At 42.4% G+C, this 27,054-nt stretch overlaps 1 protein-coding gene across 1 annotated transcript in view; it reads right to left on the bottom strand.

The window, feature by feature from the left end:
• LOC127525920 (uncharacterized) overlaps positions 1-27,054 on the bottom strand; it is a 365,431-nt gene that overhangs the window by 209,492 nt on the left and 128,885 nt on the right. Inside the window, exon 7 of the mRNA XM_051919237.1 lies at positions 8,288-8,359. Coding sequence (XP_051775197.1) covers positions 8,288-8,359 — 72 coding nt within the window. The remainder of the gene's footprint in view (positions 1-8,287; positions 8,360-27,054) is intronic.

The raw sequence follows: 27,054 nt of genomic DNA, 5'->3' as shown, positions 1-27,054 counted from the left end.
AGGAACTTCGTCGTCGCTTCTTACAGGAAAAGGCGATGGAAAAAGAAAAGATGATACAGCATCAACAAACTTCCGTTCTAAGACCTCAGCTTCCCCCAGGGAAGAAAGTACAGTGTCAGGTGCTCATTCACTGTAATAGGAACCATAGCACTGAGAGGTGTGTACACTGCAACAAGTACACATGTCGTAAATGTAGGAATGGCGGACCTTGGGTGTGTGGGAACTGTTAATATTTGAATGTGATGATTTTATATAGCATGGATAGGAAATCAGCAGTTCTTAACATTGCACCACGCAAGCTGTCATATCAACCACCAACTGTAACTTGCTTTCTTTATTCTTCGGTTATAGTCTTGAATAAAAGTGCACTTTTATTTATGTGAAACCAGCTGTGTCAGATGGGTTGTATGGATTGATTCTGAATGCGACTGCGAGAATGAAAAGTGAATTAAAAAAAAAAAAAAAAAAAAAGCTAACCTTTACCAGTATCATAAATTACACCGGCTGTTACAGACTGAAATCAAATTTATGTTGTTATTCTAAAATTGTAAGAATAAGAGCCAGTTCATTTCTCGAAGTGGAGCCTTGCGGAATCGAACTCGCCACCCTCTGATCCCCAGTCAGGAGCTGATACCATTACGCCACCGCGGCGGTTGTAATAAGTGTGTCAATGTGGTATGCTAACGCGGCTTTTTTTTTTTTAATTTTTTGAATGAAAGCGCACGTGTTCTCTTATTTGTACATTTTGTGAAAGTGTTTCTTTGATATATGGACTTCAGGCTTCATACGTTATATAGTTTATGCCTACATTTTGTCATTTACTATTAGAATATGAAAAATGTTTCTGTTTTAAAAATGTGTTTGCACAGCCTACTATAGAAATGGAACACACATGAAATGCGTGTATTCCAAATAACGCTGGAATTATTTCCACTGTAAAACTCCACTTCAATCCCAGGTAATCAAATCAAGGCAAGGCTTGAGCTAGGAGAGAAGTTCATTCTAAGTCGGTGGGGGGATGGAATAGCTGGCTGCTAGTAGCTTGTGTTTATCAGCACATTTAGATGACAAAGGACTCTGGCGGAGAGGTGCAAACGGATTTAAGACGCGATTTAAGGTGGGACGGATTTACGAGTTTTTTCGTAGGCTCTGGTAATTCTAGTGTTAAAAGTAAGGGACTTTAAAATTGTTTTATATATTATAGAAATGCTGTCTGAGTCTTCAAGACTGATCAATACACCCCCACAACTTGTGGGGGTTACGTTCCTAGAGCACCTGCAAATTGTGAAAAACCGTGAATTTTGGATGTGGTTAAAAAAATGCCTATTTTTATAGTTTAAACCCTAAATATGCCCCCAAAACACTTAAGCTTAGTTTGAAATTACATTACCTATAAAAAAAGAATGTAAAGGTAAACCCGTATACTGTACAGTACTGTACTGATATGTCACCCGCAGTGCTAGAATGTAAAATACTGATGTTACCGCTATATGTACTGTAATTCATGCAAGTGCATTTTCATTGCCAGTAGCCTTAGAAGGTGCACGGCGTTTCGGCAGCATCTTGGGGCTTTAACCCTTAAACTGCCACATACTTGGAGGTTAATGCATCCCTGGACGCCAAATACTTTTTTGCTGCACTTTTTAAGTAAACGTCACAATTCACAAAGAAAAAGTGAAATTTTAATGGAACACATTTTTTTCATGCAAAGAGCATCACAATTACTGCAACACTGATCATTTTACACACTGCTAATGAACTGTAAAAACTATTTAAAAAACTATTAGAAAAATATGTACAAGGTACAACCGACGCCATTGATGAAATTCAGTAAATCATCGAGCCAACTGCGCTTGAACTGTCTGCACACAAGCACCCAGAGGTAAGCGCCAATGCTTGCAGGCTAGTCTAGTGCCGAGAGGCTCAATCCCAGAGACAGTGAGGCTGCAGTGTTGCAGGGTGTCACGCTTGAGTCACATAATTGCACAGAAACACAGGAGATTGTAGAGACAGGAACTTTATTCAAACACTTCAAACAAACATGTCTCTTTCAGAAGTAAAACGAGCTCAGTAAGCAGTTAGTTCTCGATTAAAGAATAGACAAACATCAATGGGGGAGCACAACGGGACCGGGAACTCCAACAGGAGCAGAGGATGTCTGGGGAGGAGAGAGAAACAAAGCAATCAGCCAAAAAGGACAGGTGCTGTTCAGGATTTTAAGTATGCATAGCGTCGCGCGAGAAGCATATCACGCGACAGAGCAGCCGCAAGTAGGCCCAGTAAGTAAGGGAGCAATGTGAAGGGAGTCTATCTGTGTTTTTTAAGAGGGGTTTTTTGAGGAGCGTCCGTGTCTTCTAGGGGTGTGTTCAGCACCCCTGCTCAGAAGGGGCTGGTAGTGGTCATGAGCTGGCTGCTCAACGAATGTACGGCACTGACTGATCAGCTCCTGCGTGCTCGCAAATGGCACTGGGAAATGACTATAGCTGGTTGTGGCGGTTTAAGAGTTAAGAGAAACAAAATGGAAAACACAAGAACACTCAGCTGGAATGCATCACAGTCAATCAGCAGCAAGGAGAAATGAATAACGCTGTACTGGTCCGGTGCCACTAAGATTCACACCGTCGAGAAGACAGTGATTTATTTATTTTTATGGTGGAGATTTCAGGGACACACCCAGCCTTGGCCCGACCCGCACGCACTCACAAACAGAGACAAAAACAAAGCAAACCGGTAATCAAACAGCAAATAAATAATGCAATGAAAACAAATGAAATACATGAAAACAGCGATACCACCCCTGGGGGGTATTTTTCGTACATTGCTTAAATCATACGAGATCAGGTGCCTCATCTTGGATAAGTTAATGCCGGTGACAATCATCCGGGATAGGTCGGTTTTTCAAACGCAGTCGTGTATTAGATTAGTCTAGCTGGATCTAATCATACGAGATGAATGCGCGTGCCCGCGCTGAGTGAAAAAGCCCATATATATTGAGTCTAGAAAACATGATCAGCAAGTCTTTGATAGGCTGTAACAAAATGACGAAAGAACGGGCACATTTTTTTTTCACACACGCGGCGCAAACCTTTTATTCGAAGGACATGAAGAATTTCAAGATTTAATATGCACAAGGGGTAACACTGCAAAAGCAGCCCAGACCAGAAAAGACGGCTGGCAAAAAGTGGCCGACAAATTAAACGCTAAGTAGTGTGCATTGTACTTACTGAAAGCAGCGTTTCATTTTCTATGTGTCAGATTAATTATTATTTAATATGTCATAATTCCAGATCAAACGTGAGCACAAGGAGAACATGGGAATAGTTTAAAGTGAAGTACAAGAATATACTTCAAACTGGTAAATATTGGTATATAACTATTTAAAGAAGTGTTTACATAAATACTCATATATAATATAAAAAACATTAATTTTAAAGCTAATAAGAAGGCAGACAAGCAAAAAAACAGGTGGAGGTCCACGCGGTCCACACCTAACCCCTGCAGAAGAGTTGGCTCTCCAGCAAAATGCCCATCGCCCTGTTTCTGAGGGCATTCCAGGGGAAGCTCCTCCTCAGAACCAGTGGCAGGATGCAGTGGTCACTTCATTTCAGGTAAAGGATGGTCATTGCATATATTTGTCCTCCATGTGTGCCATAGGTATGTTCCATATAGCCCTCTTTTTTGTTGGGTCAGTTGCAGGGAATATCATATCCCTTGAACCTGTGTCTGACCAACGAGATACTGCCGAAAGTCAAATATTTGATGAAGACACTGTGTCTGATTATTCATCAGGAGGAGAGGTACATTTTCCAAATAATGTTTGATCAAACTCCACTCTGATCAGTCCCATGTGCCCCAATCACATTTGGAAATCCTGGTAATGAGAATGTTAGGCTGATTGAGATTCTTCATGGACCTGTGGGTGTTTTAGCCTGTGTATTACCTACCTGCAATGGCATGAAACACCTCTTTTATTGTCTGCACATGCAGGTGTCCAGGAAACACTATGAAAACCCGAAGGAAATATTTCAGAGCCACACAGACTTTACAAATTGCCTGGCAAACTGCACTTTTAGTTAGATTCACCTACAGTATATAAAAAAGTGCCACTTGTAAAAAACCTCAAAGCAATGCATACTGTCTGTGTGGTTGTGAGAGCCCGACTTCGCCTAGTTTGACTTCAAATATAAGGTGCTAATAAATCTTTGAGGTACAATATTCCCCTCGGCTATAGCGGTATCTTTCAAAAAGAATTTCCTCCAGGAGCAATAAAGGATCTTGCCGATCGCGCAAAACCCTCTATAAGAAATTCTCTTCGTATATTTTGCACACCAATATCAATTGGTCGCTCATTCAAGAACGGCGAAGCCATGACTGGATGACTTCCACGCACCGTCACTGATTACGTGTGTAAACTAATCCTTGTTTACGTAGAACAAACCTGCTCTGAGCAGGTTTGAGGATTAGGATGTGTTGCTATGACAACACTTCCAGCAAGAGTTTCGAAAAACCGACAGATCCAGGATCAGGCCAAATCGTCAACAATTACATCCGGCTAAACGACTAATCCACGTACGAAAAATACCCCCCTGTTCCCCTTACAGCGATTACACTTTAAATACAACAAACAAAGCACAAACAAAACACACACAGTAAATCATGAAAAACGGCAACAGATGAAATGTAATGATGAAAATAGATAGTCCAGAGACCCGCACGTTAAATGGGAATGTAAAGATAGTCCTACCACTAGTTCCTGAAATGGTGAAGATGGGTGGATGGGTTCAGGAACGCTCCTTTCTTTGCAGGATGGCCATGAATCCACTTACAGTCCTCATGTACACAGTCAGACAGCAGACAATCCAGGCGCCAACCACAAAACAATCCAGGACAAAACGAATAAGTACAGGTAACCCAACACAGAAGGCAGAAAGACAGGAACTTGAAACACAAATTACAAAAACTTTTTTTTTTGTTTTTGGTCACCGGCCCTGTTTTTAAAAGCCGCACTGACATCCTTTGACCCCAACATCCCCAGCACCCTCAGCAGAAGACCAATCACAGCCACTGCAGGGACTGCTGGGAGTTGCAGTTTCAAATTCTATTGGCTACTTTCACCATCCCAAGCTGCGTTTTCCTCTACAGTTGCTTCCTGTTCTCTCTACAGCACAGTATTACCACCAAAAATGCCATAAAAATTGCAGAGGATATTTGCGGTTTCCGCTAACAATTATTAGATAGGTTCTAAGGAAAAATCCATGAATGACTGAGGCCGCGAACTCTGAACCGCGACTCCGCAGGGGTCTACTGTATTACTTCTGGAATTGTAATAGGTTGGAGGTGAGGAAAATTGGGCAGATTTTCGTTTATCAAAGTTTCTAATTTGGAGATAGTGGGAAAATTGTGTTGATGGGAAGTTAAATTTGAAGTGTAATTGTTCGGAGGATGCAAAACATTATTTATATACAAATATATCCATCCATCCATCCATTTTCCAACCCGCTGAATCCGAACACAGGGTCACGGGGGTCTGCTGGAGCCAATCCCAGCCAACACAGGGCACAAGGCAGGAAAACAATCCCGGGCAGGGTGCCAACCCACCGCAGGACACACACAAACACACCCACAAACCAAGCGCACATTAGGGCCAATGTAGAATCGTATACAAATATATAAATTATTTAATCCCATTCGTTTTCTAAACATTAAAAACAGTGTAGGTTTGAGTGGATGGAAAAAGTTGATTATCATGTAGAGGTGCCACAAATAAAATATTCTCTAACTTGCTTCCTAGATTGGTTCCATATTCTGAGTGAATGAAGGACAATTAGGTTGTTAGTATCCATATTACTAACCGAGAATGGTAAACCGGATGGCATGGACGCAGGTACACGGCGATGGGACCATGAGACGTACTGCGCAGGCGCGTACAGTTCAACTAACGGAAATAGCAAATAAAACAACCGCCATATTGTGAGTGGCACTACTGCGGAGTGAAGTTAGGAATAATGTGCTGCTTGGGATTGTACAAACCGCTGAACGCTTTACACCAAATTCAAACACAATACAGCTCAACGATACACACACGAGCCCACCTGGATAAATCAATGAACGCAGGCGCCTACAACAAGTGTCAGAAACTGCGGAAGCAAAGCAGGCACGGGTTAAGACACTACGGGGTCCGCAAAGGTCCACAAAGATAGTACGGAATATATAAGAGCACACCGATCAAAAAAAAAATCAATCGTGTAAATTAAAAGCACATGGTACACAGAAATCATGTGCTCTCAGGGCACAGAAAGCGTATAAGGACAATACGGAGAATAGAGACCCAAAGGCATTGGAGAGAAAAAAAGGCAGATAAGAGATTATGAAGGCGGTGGAATTCGAAAGGCTCAAACAAACAATGACGCGATACACATGCAGACAAAGGTACAGAATATGAAAGCAGTAAATTCGAAAGTATTGTAGCGTCCCACCCAGGTTGAGGGCTTTTTGGTTTTAAGTGACTGTTAGGTCCGATTGAGGGAAGGCGGAGTACAGCACGGAGGACTGATAGCGGGGTATTGATTTCATGCGGTAACAGGGGAGGCGTTGGAGAGGGTGCTAGAAAGTTGTGTTTGGGGTTAGGAAGTCAGTGATTGTTCAGGTAAAACTTTTGTGACACTTTGTCATGTCAGTCACTACAGTATCAAAGAAAAGATAGAAACGATTGCATTACCACAAACAAAAGGTGATTAATCATCAGAACCAGGTGTAATTGAAAAAATACCAGGACAAATTGAGGTCTGAAAAAAAGAGTAGACAACAAAGTCTTTTCGCATTCGCATCATTCAATGGACAAAACGTGGATTTCCACAATAATGGACCATATGCTATGAGAATCTGTGGTCCCACAACAGTTAAAGGAACGACAAGTTAGATTTCAAAGAGTACACAATTCGGTCGGGTGTATATTGATGATCTCGGAGAAGCCATGCAAATTTTAACAGGCAAAAAGAAAGGTGATGTATATATTCCACGAGTAACATTACACACCAAAGAAGATCATGATATGCCATTCGCAGTAAAATGTTTACAGTTTACCGTGAGAATAGCTTTTGCTATGACAATCAATAAATCACATGGACAAACAGAAAAACTCGGATTATTTCTTACAGAAACAGAAACAATATTCACTCACGGGCAGTTATACATTGCGTTGTCACAATGTGTCTCCAAAAAATATTGTTTTTAATGAAGCTTTAAAGTAAAAGTGAAAATAATGAAATTGAAACAATTCCAACACACAAATCATGTGCTCTCAGAGCATAGAAAGCGTATAAGGACAATACGGAGAATAGAGACCCAAAGGCACTGGAGAGAAAAAAAGGCAGATAAGAGATTATGAAAGCAGTGGAATTTGAAAGGCTCAAACGAATGATGGCGCGATACACATGCAGACAAAGGTACACAATATGACAGCAGTAAAATTCGAAAGTATTGTAGCGTCCCACCCAGGTTGAGGGCTTTTTGGTTTTAAGTGCGTCCACTATTAATGAACATTCATTAGGATTAATGAATATCATTTGCTGTCATTGTCATTCACTTACCTTCCCTGAAGAAACAACTGGCAATACAACTAATGAGTTTACACGTTGTTGTCAAAGAGGTCAGGTTAGACTGCCTCCTTTAGATGAATATCCTGAATATCTTCAGATGTTTCTAACTAACAAAGTACCCGAAAGTAAAAACATTATGGACTGCATTAGATCCTACAATAGTTCATTTGCTTTTGCATCTACCGGGGTAAATATCAGGCCACCAGCTGGCAATGGCCCATACTGCTTTCGCGTATGTGGACAAATATTACATCGGATTGGAACAGTGCACCCTGAGCCAAATCACAAACGCAAATATGCACAGATCTACATGTTAGATCCACATGACGCACTCTACCAACGATTTTACTACAAATGTTGTGTACAAAGAAGTATTCCAATAGATCCTTCTAATGTGCCATGCTATGGGTTCTTTACTTCCTTTGTTCGTCATCTACACCTTTACAATTCGATATATCTCATACATTCATCAATGTATTTCGGGTTACCCAACCCCGGGGGTAGGCGAGCGAAGCGAGCAGGGGGCGGAGCCCCCTTGTATTGATAATATCTTGTATTTACAGGTTCACTTGTTGCAAAAACTAAAAAATATATAATTGCTCCAAAAATCACAGAGAACACACTTTAAACAACAGAAAAGTTTCACTTTTACACAATTTATGTAAAATATCAAATCTTGTATAACTTACTTGTAAAGTATGTTTTATTTGAAACTGCAAATTTAAATTCTGTGTTCTGTACCACTCATTTTCTGTTACTTCCTAAAGAAAAAACAAAAATTAAATCAATAAGAGATGAGTTACAAAATGCAAGATTAAAAATCAATTTAGAACTAACTACTGTACATTCATATTGCAGTTTGTATATTATCTACTAGAAGAGAAATCAGCAGTGATGATATGGATGTTATTTATTTCACCGTTACTTTAAATCCCTTTAACCAAGAGTAATGTATTTCAAACATTCAAACCTAGGAATTATTAGAAACCTTTAGTTTATAAATATTATTTTAGATGTAGTCAGTTGATGCCAGGAAGCTAGTGGCATGAAAGAAGAAGTCCAAGGTTCAAACTAGTAAGTTAATTCACAGACCAGAGGGATAAAATTGTATTGGTTAATTCCAAATGATAACAGGTTTGTGATGGTAGGGGAATTTGAGTTGTATAGCTACATTCAACCAAGTAAGGAAGTACAAACACCTCTAATATACAAGTTTTGAATTAAATATCCATTCATCTTCCAAACCCACTTATCCAGAGCAGGGGAGCCTATCTCAGCAAGCATCAGGCACAAGCAACAATACCAGGGCAGGGTGCCAACCAATCACAGGGTAAAAACAAGCACATCAGGGGCTAATTTAACATCACCAGTCCACTTAACCTGCATGTCCTTGGACTGTGGGAGGTAAACAGAACATCCTGAGGAAACTCATGCAGAAACAGGAAGAATGTGCAAACTTCAAGAGCCCAGGTGCTACAGTTATGTGAGAACTACAAAAAATATCTTCTGAATGTTTAATCCACTACAGGTAAACATCTACAAAATGTAATGCTACAGAGGTAACATTTAATCAGAAGAACAAAGAGGTAATAATTACTGAAGATTATTTTCTTATACAATTCCAGACACCTCACCTCCAGATAAACAGACTTCAGCTGTATTTTGTGTCTGACTTCAGCTGTCTCGGTGGGGGATGGGATAGCAGGCTGCTTGCCTGCAGCTGACTGACACATTTGCAAAACAAAGACACTATTGGTGCACAATTAGCGCAGTGATGTGGAGGTGTGTGATAAAATGAAGGTGGCCTGGCATTATGAATATTTTCGCAGGCTTCAGGAATTCTAGTGTTAACACTAGAATTACCAGAGCCTACGAAAAAACTCGTATATCCGGCCCACCTTAAATCACTTCTTAAAACCTTTCTCACCTCTCCGCCAGCGTCTTTTGTCATCTAAATGTACTGATAAAGACAAGCTGCCAGCAGCCGGCTATTCCATCCCCCCAACGACTTAGAACGTAAACAGGCTTTTCCCAGCTCTTGCCTTGATTGATTACCTGGGAGTGAAGTGGAGTTTTAGAGTAGAAATAATAAGATTGTTATTTGAAACACACGCATTTCATATGTGTTGCATTTCTACAGTAATCTGTGTAAACACATTGTTAAAACAGAAAAGTGTTATATATTCTAGTAGCAATTGACAAAATGTAGGCATAAACTATATAATGTATGAAGCCTGAAGTCCAAATATCAAAGAAACACTTTCACAAAAGGTACAAAAAAAAGCCACCGCCAAAAAAACCCGCCTTAGTGTGAGACATTGACATGACTTTACTATCACTGCTTCCGTGGCGCAACAGTATCAGTCACTGACGGGGCATCAGAAGGTCATGAGTTCGATCCTGCACAACTCCCATTTGAGAAGTGTTCTTATTTTCACTATTTTAGAATAAAAAGATACATTTGATTTCAGTCTGTAACAGCTGGTGTAATTTATGATATTTGTAAAGGTTAGCTTTATTTTTTTTAAATTCACTTTTCATTGTCTCAGTCGCGTTCAGGATCCATCCCTACCGCCCCCCACCTGACACTGCTGTTTTTACATAAAGACGCGCTGATTTAGTGTGCGCAAGAACATGCAGGTGGCCAGTTGCTGAGTGCTACAACGCACATTTTAAAAAAAGAAAGACAAATATATGTGACGTTTTGAAGAAAAATCATTTTATGACGCGAATAGATAGATAGATAGATAGATAGATAGATAGATAGATAGATAGATAGATAGATAGATAGATAGATAGATAGATAGATAGATAGATAGATAGATAGATAGATAGATACTTTATTAATCCCGATGGGAAATTCGAATAGTACCAATCAGAAAACATTGTCGAAGTAATGCAATATTATTTGAAAACGAACAGCGTCAGGTTGGGTGTGAAGTTATACTGGCGCTGTTTGAGTCAGATCAGAAGCTGAATAAGCGGAAAAAGCTCCTGTTCTGACTCTAAGTAAAAAAGCATGAATTAATCAACAGAAATAACCGCGATCGATATCACCAAGTGTGATCAAGAGTACTGGTTCGATCCCCACTCACTCCTATATTTGCCGTTTTCAGTAGTAAGCTGCTCTATTGTTAATATTATACAGTACACACATGCACTTGATTTGTGTCTGTACTTGCGCTGTTACTTAGAGAGTCAGATTGGGGGGAGGGGTGATGTTAGAGCGGGTGAGCTTATTCAGTGCTTTTTCTTTCAGTACATGTGCCTTCCCTGTTTTTTTGTATATCTCTGCCTGTCTGTCTCTGTATTACGCAGTGCTCTGTCTGTCTGTGTGTTATGGATCTTGAAAAAAAAAAAGTTATAAGGATGGTTTGCTGACTTGGAGCACCACTGCCTTACTGTGACACAGAGACGCGAGTTCGATTCCCAGCTTTGAAGAAAGTGTTTTTTTTTCCTCAAACGGACATTGAATTTATAAATTGGTATGCACTGTAAATCGTTAACTTTAAAATGTCAATCGCGGTTATTTCTGTTGATTAATTCATGCTTTTTTACTTAGAGTCAGAACAGGAGCTTTTCAGCTTATTCAGCTTCTGATCTGACTCAAACAGCGCCAGTATAACTTCACACCCAACCTGACGCTGTTCGTTTTCAAATAATATTGCATTACTTCGACGATGTTTTCTGATTGGTACTATTCGCGTCATAAAATGATTTTTCTTCAAAACGTCACATATATTTGTCTCTTTCTTTTTTTAAAATGTGCGTTGTAGCACTCAGCAACTGGCCACCTGCATGTTCTTGCGCACACTAAATCAGCACGTCTTTACGTAAAAACAGCAGTGTCAGGTGGGGGGCGGTAGGGATGGATCCTGAACGCGACTGAGACAATGAAAAGTGAATTTAAAAAAAATAAAGCTAACCTTTACAAATATCATAAATTACACCAGCTGTTACAGACTGAAATCAAATGTATCTTTTTATTCTAAAATAGTGAAAATAAGAACACTTCTCAAATGGGAGTTGTGCAGGATCGAACTCATGACCTTCTGATGCCCAGTCAGTGACTGATACTGTTGCGCCACGGAAGCAGTGATAGTAAAGTCATGTCAATGTCTCACACTAAGGCGGGTTTTTTTGGCGGTGGCTTTTTTTTGTACCTTTTGTGAAAGTGTTTCTTTGATATTTGGACTTCAGGCTTCATACATTATATAGTTTATGCCTACATTTTGTCAATTGCTACTAGAATATATAACACGTTTCTGTTTTAACAATGTGTTTACACAGATTACTGTAGAAATGCAACACATATGAAATGCGTGTGTTTCAAATAGCAATCTTATTATTTCTACTCTAAAACTCCACTTCACTCCCAGATAATCAATCAAGGCAAGAGCTGGGAAAAGCCTGTTTACGTTCTAAGTCGTTGGGGGGATGGAATAGCCGGCTGCTGGCAGCTTGTCTTTATCAGTACATTTAGATGACAAAAGACGCTGGCGGAGAGGTGAGAAAGGTTTAAGAAGCGATTTAAGGTGGGCCGGATATACGCGTTTTTTTGTAGGCTCTGGTAATTCTAGTGTTAAATGTCTAGACATTGCAGGATGCAGCTCATGCACTATAGTTAAGCATTTAACACAGTTATTCCCCAAAAACCAATCGTGAGTTTGAGTGGTTAAGGCTAAACAATTACTTCTGTAATTGGATCTTGGTTTTCCTGACAGAGAGGCCCCAGTCAGTTCTGATTTTCTACAGCACTCCATCACGCTGAGCTTTGGAGCTATTCAGGGCTGTATGCTTAGTCCTCTGCTCTTCACCTTGCTTACACATATGTACACAGCCACATCAAGTTTGCTGATGACACTACTGTGCAAAGATTGATAAGGAGGGTAGACAAATTAGCATATAGAGAGGATGTGGAACAGCTGGCCATTTTTTAAACTTTCAGATCTCCTCCTTCTGCTAATGCTAAGGAGGCGCTATGCGAGCTGTATGAGGCCATCGGTGACCTGCAATCTCACCACCCTGAGGGATTTTTTATTATCGCTGGGGACTTCAATCGAGCAAATTTAAAGACTGTTCTGCCTAAACTCCACCAGCATGTTAAATTTCCGACAAGAGGAGACAATATATTGGACTTGGTATACACTAACACCAGGTCTGCATATAGAGCAACTCCCCACCCTCACATTGGACTGTCTGATCACATTACAGTAATGCTTACTCCGGCATATATGCCATTGCTGAAGAGAACAAAGCCGGTAATAAAGCAGGTCAGAACATGGCCAGATGGAGCTACTGAAGCCCTGCAGGACTGTTTTGAGAGCACAGAATGGAGTGTCTTTAGAGAAGCGGCGACCATTGATCATCACATTGACATTAATGAGTATGCCGAAGCAGTGACAGGATACATTGACAAATGCATTGGAGATGTCACCGTCATCAAATCTGTCTCAACACACGCTAACCAGAAGTCATGGTTCACAGCAGAAGTTCACGAGCTGCTGAAAACAAGGGATGCTGCCTACAAAGTCAACGACGAAGTGGCACTCAGAGCAGCTAGAACCAACCTGTCCCGAGGCATTAAGTTAGCAAAGCGGGAGTACTCAAAGAAAATTAGTGATCACTTTGCCTGCTCAAGAGATTCTCGTCGAATGTGGCAGGGCATCCAAACCATCACGGATTATAAGGCCCCACCGCATATGTGTGTTAACGACATCTCTCTTCCAGACGCTCTTAACACCTTCTATGCCAGGTTTGAGACACATAACAATAAACCAGAATGGAAGACCATCCCCTCGTCAGACAATCAAGTTCTGTCCCTGTCTGCAGCTAGTGTGAGAAGGACTCTCATCAGGGTCAACCCACACAAAGCTGCTGGACCAGATAACATACCTGGATGTGTGCTCAGAGCTTGTGCTGACCAGCTGACTGATGTCCTAGTGGACATCTTCAACATCTCCCTGAGCCAAGCTCTTGTGCCACAATGTTTTAAAAACACCACCATCAGACTTGTCCCAAAGGCAGCTACAGCCTCGGAACTCAATGACTACCGCCCAGTGGCACTCACTCCAATCATTATGAAGTGCTTTGAGCGGTTAGTTTTGAGTCACATAAAGAATCAGCTGCCCCCCAAACTGGACCCTCTACAGTTTGCATATCAATCAAATTGATCAACTGACGATTACATTTCAATGGTATTCCACCTGATCCTGTCACATCTGGATCACCACAATGCACATGTAAGAATGCTGTTCATTGATTTCAGCTCAGCATTCAATACTATCATTCTCAGGCAGCTGATCAGTAAGCTGGATCTGCTCGGACTCAACACCTCCACCTGCAACTGGATTCTGGACTTTCTCACTGAAAGACCTCAAACAGTACAGATTGGGAATATAAGATCTAACACCATCACACTGAGCACAGGTGCCCCCCAGGGTTGTGTGCTGAGCCCGCTACTCTTCACACTGTTGACCCATGATTGCACCTCCAACTCTGACACAAACCACATTATCAAGTTCGCCGATGACACTACAGTAGTGGGACTCATTGAGAACGACAATGATGCGGCGTACAGAAAAGAGGTGGAACGGTTGGCACTTTGGTGTAAAGACAATAATCTGTCTCTTAATGTTGAAAAGACAAAAGAGTTGATTGTTGACTTCAGGAAGACAAAGGCTGTCCATCTCCCACTCAACACTGATGGCGTCACAGTAGAGAGAGTGAAGAGCACCAAGTTCCTCGGTGTTCATATCACAGAGGACCTGTCCTGGACCAAAAACACCAACTATCTTGCAAAAAGAGCCCAGCAGCGTCTTTACTTCCTGCGACAACTGAAGAAGGTGCACCTCCCTAAACCCATACTTACCACCTTCTACAGAGGCACCATAGAGAGCGTCCTGACCAGCTGTATTACAGTCTGGTATGGAAACTGCCATGCCTTCGACCGCAAAGCCCTTCAGAGGATTGTGCGGACTGCTGAGTGCATCATTGGCAGCTCTCTACCCAGTCTGCAGGAGCTACACCTCACGCTGCCTTCATAAAGCCACTAGCATCATGGCTGACCCCCACCACCCCTCCCACCAATTGTTTACTCCTCTTCCATCTGGAAGACAACTCTGCAGCATCAGGAGCAGGTCTGCGAGATTGTACAATAGTTTCTTTCCCCAAGCAGTCCGGCTCCTGAACACCATGCTGCCCTCCTCCACACTGGACTCTTTACTCCACACACTCTCTGGATTACATACTCCTACTTAATACTGCATATGTTTTTTTTTAGTTATATATATATATATCTTGTGTACTGCACCTTTTGACTCTGGAGGACGATATTTCGTCCCACTGTGTGCTGTAAGTATATTGTTAGGATGACAATAAAGCTCTACTTGACTTGACTTGACTTCTTATCTGGACTGACATGTAACATGGGCAGCACTTTAGAGAAAGCAATCATGAGATTTCTGCCCCTTATGTTATCATTTAACCCTTTGAACTTGTCTTACAAAAGTGGATGCCTGTCCTTAGCTATGTCATTACTGGACAATGACAACTGAATTAACACCAAGTTCTTATCCAAACATCCAGAGCGATCTCCCACCTGTGCACCTTGAGTCCTGTGCTTACACAGTGTGCATGATTAGACATAAACCTCTAGTGCTGTTCATTCCTGCTTAGTTTTCTGTGTCTCTATCTAGCTCCACTAGACGCTTTAAAAGTTTGAGGTTTTTAAAATCTGGTTGTGAATTACCTGACTCTTCCACTCTGGAGTCTCCTACACTACCTGTCTTAAGGACACTCAGATGAGTTCCTCCAATTCTCTGTTCTGAAGGAGACAAGCTACCACCTCCTCAAGTTCAGTGTCCTTGAAAACCTCAAGCTGTTGGATGAGCTAGGATCTCTTGCCAATGTGCACCCCCTGAAAGAAGGTCTGTTAGAGGTCCAATATCTTAAAATTGGTACTATATTCACCCATTTGTATAATTTGTTTAGGTGAAACTGTTTAATCTGTTTTTAGGACTACAGTGATCCCTCGCTATATCGCGCTTCGCCTTTCGCGGCTTCACTCCATCGCGGATTTTATATGTAAGCATATTTAAATATATATCGCAAATTTTTCGCTGCTTCGTGGGTTTCTGCGGACAATGGGTCTTTTCATTTCTGGTACATGCTTCCTCAGTTGGTTTGCCCAGTTGATTTCATACAAGGGACGCTATTGGCAGATGGCTGAGAAGCTACCCAGCTTACTTTTCTCTCTCTCTCTCTCTCTCTCTCTCTCTCTCTCTCTCTCTCTCTCTCTCATGCACTGACTTTTTCTGATCCTGACGTAGGGGGATTGAGCAGGGGGGCTGTTCGCACACCTAGACGATACGGACGCTCGTCTAAAAATGCTGAAAGATTATCTTCATGTTGGCTACCTTCTGTGCAGCTGCTTCGTGAAGCGACATGCTGCCCGGTGCTTCGCATACTTAAAAGCACGAAGGGCACGTATTGATTTTTTTATCTGTCTCTCTCTCTCTCTCTCTCTCTCTCTCTCTGTCTGCTCCTGATGGAGGGGGTGTGAGCTGCCACCTTCAACAGCTTTGTGCCGCGGTGCTTCGCATACTTAAAAAGCCAAACAGCCCTATTGATTTGTTTGCTCCTTTGAAGAGGAAGATATGTTTGCATTCTTTTAATTGTGAGACAGAACTGTCATCTCTGTCTTGTCATGGAGCACAGTTTAAACTTTTGAAAAAGAGACAAATGTTTGTTTGCAGTGTTTGAATAACGTTCCTGTCTCTCTACAACCTCCCGTGTTTCTGCGCAAATCTGTGACCCAAGCATGACAATATAAAAATAACCATATAAACATATGGTTTCTACTTCGCGGATTTTCTTATTTCACGGGTGGCTCTGGAACGCAACCCCCGCGATGGAGGAGGGATTACTGTATACGTATAATATAATCTATGCTGATATTTTTATTCAGTTAAATAAAGTCATATGAAAAAGTTTGGGAACCCCTCTCAGCCTGCATAATAATTTACTCTACTTTCAACAAAAAAGATAACAGTGGCATATCTTTCATTTCCTAGGAACATCTGAGTACTGGGGTGTTTTCCAAACAAAGATTTTTAGTGAAGCAGTATATAGTTGTATGAAATTAAATCAAAAGTGAAAAACTGGCTGTGCAAATATTTGGGTCCCCTTGTAATTTTGCTGATTTGAATGCATGTAACTGCTCAATACTGATTACTTGCAACACCAAATTCGTTGGATTAGCTCGTTAAGCCTTGAACTTCATAGACAGGTGTGTCCAATCATGAGAAAAGGTATTTAAGGTGGTCAATTGCATGTTGTGCTTCCCTTTGACTCTCCTCTGAAGAGTGACAGCATGGAATACTCAAAGCAACTCTCAAAAGATCTGAAAACAAAGATTGTTCAGTATCATGGTTTAGGGGAAGGCTACAAAAAGCTATCTCAGAGGTTTAAACTGTCAGTTTCAAATGTAAGGAATGTAATCAGGAAATGGAAGGCCACAGGCACAGTTGCTGTTAAACCTAGGTCGGGCAGGCCAAGAAAAATACAGGAGCGGCATACGCGCAGGATTGTGAGAATGGTTACAGACAACCCACAGATCACCTCCAAAGACCTGCAAGAACATCTTGCTGCAGATGGTGTATCTGTACATCGTTCTACAATTCAGCACAATTTGCACAAAGAACATCTGTATGGCAGGGTGATGAGAAAGAAGCCCTTTCTGCACTCATGCCACAAACATAGTCGCTTGTTGTATGCAAATACTCATTTAGACAAGCCAGATTCATTTTGGAACAAAGTGCTTTGGACTAATGAGACAAAAGTTGAATTATTTGGTCATAACAAAAATTACTTTGCATGGCGGAAGAAGAACACCGCATTCCAAGAAAAACACCTGCTACCTACTGTCAAATTTGGTGGAGGTTCCATCATGCTGTGTGGTGTCACAGGTGGCTGGGGGTGGTACCCAGCCGGGACGCCTCGGAGGACCGGAGGAGGGCTTACGCCTCCCCCAGACCACGTGGGTGTGACCACCCTGGTGGCTTTGGGGACCATGGGAACTCAGCTTGGAAGCTCAACCTTACAGGGGCCCGTGGTCACTGCCCCCCTGGGCCCCAATGCCTTTGGAGCCCTGGTGCTCAGCACTTCCGCCACACCTGGAAGTACTGGGGGAAAGAAGACCAGGGATACCCGGAGTGCTTCTGGGTGCGCAGCTGGTACTTCCGCCACACTGGGGAGTGCCGGCGAAAGATAGTCGGGAGGCACCTGGAGCACGTCCAGGTAGAGATAAAAGGGGCCGCTTCCCTCCATTCGATGGCTGGAGTCGGGAGGATGTGGAAGATGAACGTTCTCTTCATTCCCTTGTACTAATCCATGTCTGAGAAGTTAAGCAGAAGTAAGCTTTACAAAATCATACATTATGTAAAAGCATGCTTTGATGAGCAAACAGAAAAATATTTGTCCAAGGGACTCAAGGTCTAAGCATTCCTCACGAGTCTGCCTTATCCCATTTCCTCTTATCATGAAAAGCCTGCGCCTGCCTACTTTATTATTTTTCTCTTTGCAGCTGCAAGCCACCAATACCTTTGCTGCAAAGCTTAAAAACTTCAGTCAAGGACACGATGTACTTTGAGAGGGCTAAGCAGATCATTGTTTTAGAAATGAAGCTGCTTAACACTTCAACCTTGAGAGATGACTGGAAGGATATTAAATCACGAGTTCTAGGGGTATAAAACTTTGCCCCACCCGACAGACGGGGTTCAGAAGAGCCCTCACGCTGTCAAGTAATATTGATTGCCTGCTTTCTGAAACTCTGCTCACTGTGACGCTAAAGAATAAATCTGCTATATAACCACACCTGCTGTCTTGTCTGAGTCTTCGTCCACAAGGACAAGACAAGGTCTTGGAGGAGAGGAGGCGGCTTGAAGAAGAGAGGCAAAAGGCATTGTGAGGCATGGACTTTGGGGGAGTTTAGGGGTTGTGCTGCACTTTTGTAAATATGGAGTATGTAAATAAACGTGTTGTGGGTGAACCAACGATGTCCATCTGTCTGTGTCTGGGCCATTTCCACAGGGGCTATGTGGCTAGTTCAGGGACTAGGGCCCTTGTTAAAGTCAAGGGTCGATGAATTCAACCCAATATCAACAAATTCTTCAGGATAATGCATCAGTCACAAAGTTGAAGTTACGAAGGGGTTGAATATTCCAACAAGACAGTGACCCAAAACACAGTTCGAAATCTACAAAGGCATTCATGCAGAGGGAGAAGTACAATGTTCTGGAATGGCCATCACAGTTCCCTGACTTGAATATTATCTAAAATCTACGGGATGATTTGAATCAGGCTGTCAATGCTCAGCAGCCATCAAATTTAACTGAACTGGAGAGATTTTGTATGGAAGAATGATCAAAAATACCTCCATCCAGAACCCAGACACTCATCAAAGGCTATAGGAGGCGTCTAGAGGCTGTTATATTTGCAAAAGGAGGCTCAACTAAGTATTAATGTAATATCTCTGTTGGGGTGCCCAAATTTATGCACCTGTCTAATTTTGTTATGATGCATATTGCACATTTTCTCTTAATCCAATAAACTTAATGTCACTGCTGAAATACTACTGTTTCCATAAGGCACGTCATATATTAAAAGGAAGTTGCTACTTTGAAAGCTCAGCCAATGATAAACAAAAATCCAAAGAATTAAGAGGGGTTCCCAAACTTCTTTTTCATATGACTGTATTGTTATTTGAAATACATACATTTCATGTGTGTTCCATGTAACTAAAATAGACATTTATTTTATATGTTACTAGCCAACCCGCGGCGTACCATACGCCGCATAATCAGGCAGTTTTTTTAATGATTTTTAAGTACAGGGAGAAAATTAACATTTGAAAAATGGGTAATGTAATAAATCACCAAGAAAAGTAACATTGTAACAATGCACGGAACGAACCAACACATAATTGTCCGTGACTGAAAACTGGCGGACCGCCATCGCGCCTTCTCCTCTCAGACCGAGGGATGGGGGTGGACGGCGCTCGGGCACAGTCCACATGCACCTGTGAGTCACGTAGACTTTCATTGTTCTTTGCAGTTTTGGCTGCTTTTCTATATATAATCCACCAAGTTACCCGACCACGGTAGTATCGGGGGGTGGGAGGGGGGTGTGTACAAAGGGCAGAGGCGTAATCAGTGCGAGCGTATGACTCGCAGTTACTGGTAATTCCCCGGTTTGCAGCACGAATGGGGTTCAACGGCTTACATACGCCATTGATCCATTCAGTGTATCGCACGTGCAGTTACTTGATGCAGGAATCTGTATAACATTGAAAGAAGTGTTGTTTCCATGAAATACATTTGAAGCGGTGGCCATGGAAGGCAAATGAACAGTCAACGCGGCTTACAGCTGGATTGATGCCGTGTTTTGTGTCACCTAACCATGATAGTAGCGAAAGGGGCTGGGGTGTACAAAGGGTAGGGACGTAATCAGTGCGAGCGTATGAACAGCACTTCCTGGGAATTCCTCGTTCGTGGGGAACAAATGCAAGCCCCGGTTGATCCATTCAGTGTAGTGTGCATGCAGTACGGGACATCCAAGGGCATCACAGACCCGTCAATGCTCAATCTCATGCATAATTATTTATTGAATGCTAAACACTTCCAGAAAGACACAGTTGTCTAAAATGGGTTGGTCTGAGAATACAACAGTAAGTGAATGAAAAGATGGAACTCTGGAGAGAGCAAAATACAACACAATAGTGAACCCGCGGCATAACAAACGCCGCATAATTATTTATTGATGCTTGAACACTTCTGGAAAGACACAGTTGTCTAAAAAGGGAGGGTTTGAGGATACAACAGAAAATGAATAAAAAGATGGAACTCTGGAGAGAGCAACATATAATTGTCCGTGAGTGAAGACTGGTTTTGGCAGATAAAGACATATCTTTTTGAAAGTTTGTCCCTGTGCCTTATTAATTGTCATCGCAAATGCCAATCGAACAGGAAATTGTCTTCGGGTAAAAGTAAAAGGCAAATTTGAATCTGACGGGGTCAGGCATATCCGGGGAATAAGGACAGTTTGTGAGGTTACAGATGTGATAGTTTTACACTCCAGTACATTGCGATGAATGGCGCTAACAGACAGTCTAGTGCCATTACAAAGACCTTTTGCAGGCAGGAGGTTTCTGAGAAGCATGATGACGGCTCCATTTTTAATTTTGAGTTTATGTGGAGGCATGCCAGTAGGAGTAAGACTATTAAGAAATTCCTCGGGGAATGAAAGTTGATCTGCAGGATCATCTGTGACGATGCAGTCCACGCTCGTGAAAGTCACCTCATTGTTAGGGATAAGTTTTAGCACTTGTTCATTAAGGAATAGCGAGTCTTCGTTGGTGACGCTTAATATAGCTCGCGTGCTGAGTTGTTCCAGAGTGACAGTTGAGAAGTCGATGTCGCCATACAGTTGTTGAACAGGATCAGAAATTAAAGGAAAACAATGTGAAGGCAATGTCACAGGTGTTCCGTTTATCCTGTCCCCAACTTCAAGGAGCCATTGTGCGAAATGTTGTTCTTCAGGAAGAGCTCTCATATTTGTTGTCAGTGTAAAAACATGCATGTGACGCCACAAAGGGTGCTTGTTAATGCAACTGGCGACAGTAAGGGTGCGGGAGCCACGCATAATGACGGGGAGAATTTGTCGGAAATCTCCACCCAATGGTATTGTTTTGCCTCCAAAAGGCTGCGTGTCACCAGTGAGATCACGTAATAATCTGTCAACTGCTTGGAATGCGTATGCATGTGTCATTGGCGCCTCGTCCCATATAATAACTTTGGATTGTAGAAGATGTTGTGCTTGTGGTGAAGAAGGTTTGATGTTGCATGTGGAAGTAGTATTGAGCTTCAACGGTATTTTAAAAACAGAATGGGCAGTTCGTCCACCCGGTAATAATGTTGCAGCTATTCCTGTAGACGCTACGGTTGTAGGAATGTCTCCCCTAGCTCTGATGGTATGAATCAGGGTTTTGTACACAAAGGTTTTCCCTGTTCCTGCAGGACCATCCAAGAAGAAGCATCGGGGATGGGAATTGTTATATGCAGCGTGTAAAACAGTATCAACAGCGTGTTTCTGTTCTCTGTTGAGTTTGTCGTAGTGTTCCATAGCGTGTGAGTGCTCAGCCTGAGCGTCGAAGGTGGGAGATGAATGACACAGTGGAGGAATGTCAGTGGGGGGTAGGTGTAATTTGTACAGGTTGAAGCCATGTGGTTGCAGCATGTCATTAATGTCAGCGAGAGCATACATGCAAGCGGTGGTTGTGGAATATTTTGTGAGAAAGTCCTCGGAAAGGGAGAGTTTATGAGTGTCCCAAAGGTGTGGAATGTTGTGTGGTTCACCGAAGACACAGATGAAAACGAACATTTCTCGCAAGAATCGTGGCATTCGTATGTGGGATGCCTCTGAAAGAGTATCATGCCATATCTTGTCGTCTTTAAGAAGACCTAATTCTTGGCAAGCTTCTTTGAAAGTGTCACATTCGATACCATTAACTGTTCGTAGATGTTGAAAACTTGTGAACCCCACGCAACGGGTAAGGAGAAGTCTGAGGTAATAACGTTCGGTGTCGTTAATGGCAACAACAGGCATTCTACCGATCACTTTTGTGCCTCCTCTGATTCTCTTTTTCCATTTTCCAGAGGATTTTTGAAATGTGTAATGTTGCGGAACATCAGTGTAATGTAAGTCAACAGCTTCAGGATCTGTTTTGTTGAGTTCAAACCATGCTAACAGCATAGTGTTTTTGTGGGCGTGTCTTTGGAGCGCTTGTTCCTCATGACCCTCATGAAAGAAGATGACTTGTTGTTCCGGCAAATGAACTGGTAGTCGGGTAATGACGTGAGATTTTTCTGATAGGCTCAGGAGCACTAACATACCTACCGTCAAGGAAAGTCTGTATTTCGTCATGTTGAATAACATCATCAGCTGGCTCCCTGCGAAGTGCAATTGATGCAGCGTCGTGTCCTTTGTACACATATTTATAAAGATACTTGATACATTTAATGGACGCGCAAACTTCAACTTTAATATGAGCATTGAATTTCTGAGAAAGCCACGGATTATAAGGAACTATCCATCAGTTGTCGATATCGTATTTGCCAACAACGGCAGTTCTGCCTGGTCTTCGGTGGTATATAGGGTATTCTTGTGTGTTTTCTTGAGTCTCCGAGTTGAAGTCTTTCGGGAAATTTTTGGTACAGGCGCCGTCCTTCATGCAGGGTGATTTGGCGTTGAGCGTGCCACATGGACCATGCACCATGCATTTAGTGACAATTTGGAAAAGTCGAGGGTGTATTTCAGGATTTGGAAGCTCAGCACAAACATATTTGTCTATATCATCCTAGGTCCTTATTTTGGATTGTGAGTCAAGTGTAAGTAACATATGGCAATGAGGCAATCCTCGTTTTTGGAATTCAATGACGAAGATGTAAGCGAGAACATTGCCGAAAATATTCTTTTCCAGAATATCTGTTAGAAAATGTCGCAGTTTTATATGAAAGACGCGAGCAACGATGTCAGGTCTGTGTTCTATTTGCTCATGATGGGAAATGGCGTTGCAGATTTCCGGCCAAGCAGGATTGCAGGTGAAGGTTAAGAATAAGTCAGGCTTTCCACATTTGCGGACAATTGCCATCGCATCTTGGTAGTTCTGTTGCATGTACCTTGGACTGCCTTGAAAGGTAGAGGGAAGAATGATCAATTGTCCAGGGCGGAGGTCATGGTGATGTGCTTTCGCAGTGACAGCATCCATAAGTCCCCTGTATTGCTCTATACGCAAATCTTGTTGATGTGAGCGAAGGTAATGTAGACGTGCGCCTTCTGTTCTGACATATGCGTCGACGATGTATTGCTGGAAGAGTTTGCCACTGGAATGCAAGACACTAAATGAAGATCTCATGGCAAGCCTGAAAGCATAAAATTGAAGCTGTGTGACTCGCATTCTTTTCGCGGTTCGCTTTTCCTCAACATGGGTCAATTGTATATGCCAGCCTGGATTTCCGTAAGGGAATAGCAGTGGATAAACCATGGGGTCACAGTTCATATTGAGAACAGAGATACGCTTGCAAGCATCTCCCCTTGGGTATATGCAAATGTCGCGTTGTGCAAGAGGTTCCCCGTCTTCACCTACAAAGATAGCAGCAACATCAGTTTGACAGGATGGGGCGTTATACCTTCTCATATCCAGCCCTGGATTTTCCATGAACACCATTCGTACAGCAGTAACAGGGTTACCGTGAGTGATAATGTCATGCATTTGCATGTAAGATTTTGCGAAGGGATTAACCTGTTGTATCATGTTGTCTAGTTGAAGCAACAAACTGTCACTGCAACCGCTATTACATTCCTTTTGTAAACGTTGACTGGTAGCCTCAGCAGAATCGAAGATATATAGCTGACCGTATTGTGGTGACGTGTCAGGATTGGTATATAAAGGAGAGACCTGGTGATAAATTTGACCGTGGATTCTGAAAGCATACGGTCCTTGTCAAGATGGTTGAGCGATGTGTGCGCCCATTGACGCGAAAGCTAAAGCAGAGTTGTATTCCCTGATATGATCACAGTAATTTTGGGACAGCGGGTTCTTTCCAGTCAAGAGGTCTTCTAAAAAAAGAGGGGGTTTGGATAGCGGTGGCAAAGACACCTTGCCGGCATGACAACACTTAGTGTAATGTCCGGATTTGTTGACCTCTGCTGGCCAATGAAGAGCATTGCAAGAAGCACATAGCGCGGTAGGTACGCCAATGTTATGTTCTTGGACGTGAATGGCGGTATCTTCTTGAAAAGCTGCAGAAAACTGAATGCGATGTTTGTGCATGAACGATTTAGTGTTGTGTTGACACTGAAGGGAACTGGAATGAGTTGTGTCGAAGCATTTCTGGCGATCTTCACATTGCATAATTCGTTCAGTGGAGTGTGTTTTTAAATGCATGTTGAGATATCTCTGCACTTTTGAACAAATCGTGCATTGAAAGATCTGTTTGGAATGCGTTTGTTCAGTGGAGTGGGTGTTTAAATGTGCTTTGAGAAATTTCTGGCGCGTGAAGGTTTTGGAGCAGTGTTGACACTGAAAAGAATTCATCAGGGAATGTGTTTTGAGATGGTTAGTAAGGTATCTGCATGCGTGAAAGTGTTTGTCGCAAATTTTGCATACAAATCTTTCTGTTGAATGGATCTGCATATGGTTGTGGAGATCCATCTCACCTGTGAAGTCTTCGTTACAAAATGTGCAATTGAAGGTGAGAGTGGAATGAGTTCGTAAGTGTTTGTTGAGAGCGCAAGTTGTTTTGAAGCATTGTTGGCAATGTTCACATTGCATAATTCGTTTAGTGTTGTGTTTTTTTAAATGTGCTTTCAAATATCTCTGCACTCGGAAGCTTTTAGAACAAAAGGTGCATTGAAAGTCCTGTGTGGAATGCGTGTGTTCAGGGGAGTGTGTCTTAAAATGTTTTTCAGGAAGAGGAGAGTGGGCAGGTGACGTCACATTAGTGTGGCGAGCAAGTGGGTGTGCACCCTGTGTGCACATACCGACAGCGTCAAAAGATGTCACCAGAAGATTATCACGTGGGTATTTGAGAGGCATGAGAACCTCGTAATGCCCATGATCCAAAGGACCGCTAAAGAGCAGGGATATGGAGAGACGTTGGGCCGGATTGTAAACTCGAGGAGAGGCCTGAGGACGTTCTTGGAAGTAAATGCTGATAGTAGCTGGAAGGATTTGGGACATTGCCACAATTTCTGCCTCACCACCATAGACTCCGGACTAAGTCATGTAGTCAGCGTATTGTTGAGCAGACTGTATAACAATGCCTCTGTGACTAACAACAACGGACACCACGTCGCTGAAGTTATCCCAATGTTGGCAAACAAAGTCAACAGCAATTTTGCGAAGTTTGAGAGCAACAGTCTCGTCAATGACATTTTTCCAAAAAAAACCCGACTGACAGAAACAAATAGTTACCTGATGCAGGAATTTGTATAACATTGAAAGAAGTGTTGTCTCCATGAAATACATTTGAAGCGGTAGCCATGGGGGCAAAAGAACAGTCAACGTGGCTCACAGCTGGATTTGGAGAGCAGGACAGACCAAAGCGAGTGAGTATGTGTTTGATGAGCTGTTCAAGTTGGCGGGCAGTGCTCTGAGGTGCGTTCCTGATCACGTGGGATGAGGGGGGTAGAGTTTCTGGGCGGGGCTTCGTTGTTCCTTTCCCATGGCTTTCGATGGTGGATGCGGTCGGGTGTCGAAACCGAAAAGAATAATGAAAAGTGAACGTGGCTCAGAGGTGCATGTGGACTCCTAGCACAGACGAAAGGGACTAACTGGGTGGTCGGTGAGTTTTTTGCGTCCGGGCACATGAGCAGGCAGTGTGAATGCCTAGAGAGCGAGGGTAGACGTGGGCCGAGAAAAAAGGAGTGTTGGTGTGCGGGGAAACGTCTTCCATGTTCCTGCAGGAACTGCTGTATGTAGCGTGTAAAACAGTTTGCTATGGTGCACGCGGTCGTGCCTCGTAACCGAAAACAAACAGTTTGCTATGGTGCACACAGTCGTGCCTCGTAACCGAAAACGCTTGTTTGTCGAGGATGCGAATTGCTGTATGTAGCGTGTAAAACAGTTTGCTATGGTGCACGCGGTGGTGCCTCGTAACCGAAAAGTCAACGTGGCTCAGAGGTGCGTCTGTACTGTAGCCCAGCCGAACATAAATGATGTCGTTTTTTCAGACTTGTTGCGTCCGAGTTGTTGGGCGTGGTTCTGCGAGTTATCGTCGTATCCAATGGTCTTGGGCGTCTTACTTGTCGGCGGCTTAGTGAATCCACGCCCCTTCCGGCGTGCTTTCCATGGTCGGCTACTTGTCTTCTGGCTTAGTGAATTATATATATAGATAGATCTTACTTGTCGGCGGCTTAGTGAATCCATGCCCCTTTCGGCGTGCTTTCCATGGTCGGCTACTTGTCTTCTGGCTTAGTGAATTATATATATAGATAGTAATAATAACAAAATGTTGAGTGGTTTATAATATATGAAGACTGAAACCCAAATATAAAATTTACACTTTCACAAAAGGTATGACAAAACAAGTTTGGTTTTATAAAACCAAAGAAAATAAATTGTTCAATGTAAATGCTGCTGTCAACGTGTGAAAACTGAAGCCTGAATATCAGTCGTTACAAAATAAAAATGTTTGCATGTATGTGTGAGTTTGCATCTTTCATAGTGGAAATGTGGCAACCTCACATATATCTGCTTCACTGCTGCAGGTTCGATGCCAATAGATGTTGCCAGTTCGATCTGGGGTCCTTCCTGCATTTACTGCTTTGAATTGTAGGTTGCTATTATTGTTACTATTTTATAATAAAAGCACACATTTCATTTGAGTCTCTAACA

Source organism: Erpetoichthys calabaricus, chromosome 15, assembly GCF_900747795.2.
Source record: "Erpetoichthys calabaricus chromosome 15, fErpCal1.3, whole genome shotgun sequence".
In the NCBI taxonomy this organism is placed as follows: Eukaryota; Metazoa; Chordata; class Cladistia; order Polypteriformes; family Polypteridae; genus Erpetoichthys; species Erpetoichthys calabaricus.
The sequence above is the reverse complement of the archived record's forward strand: the minus strand, read 5'-3'. Positions and strand labels throughout refer to the sequence as shown.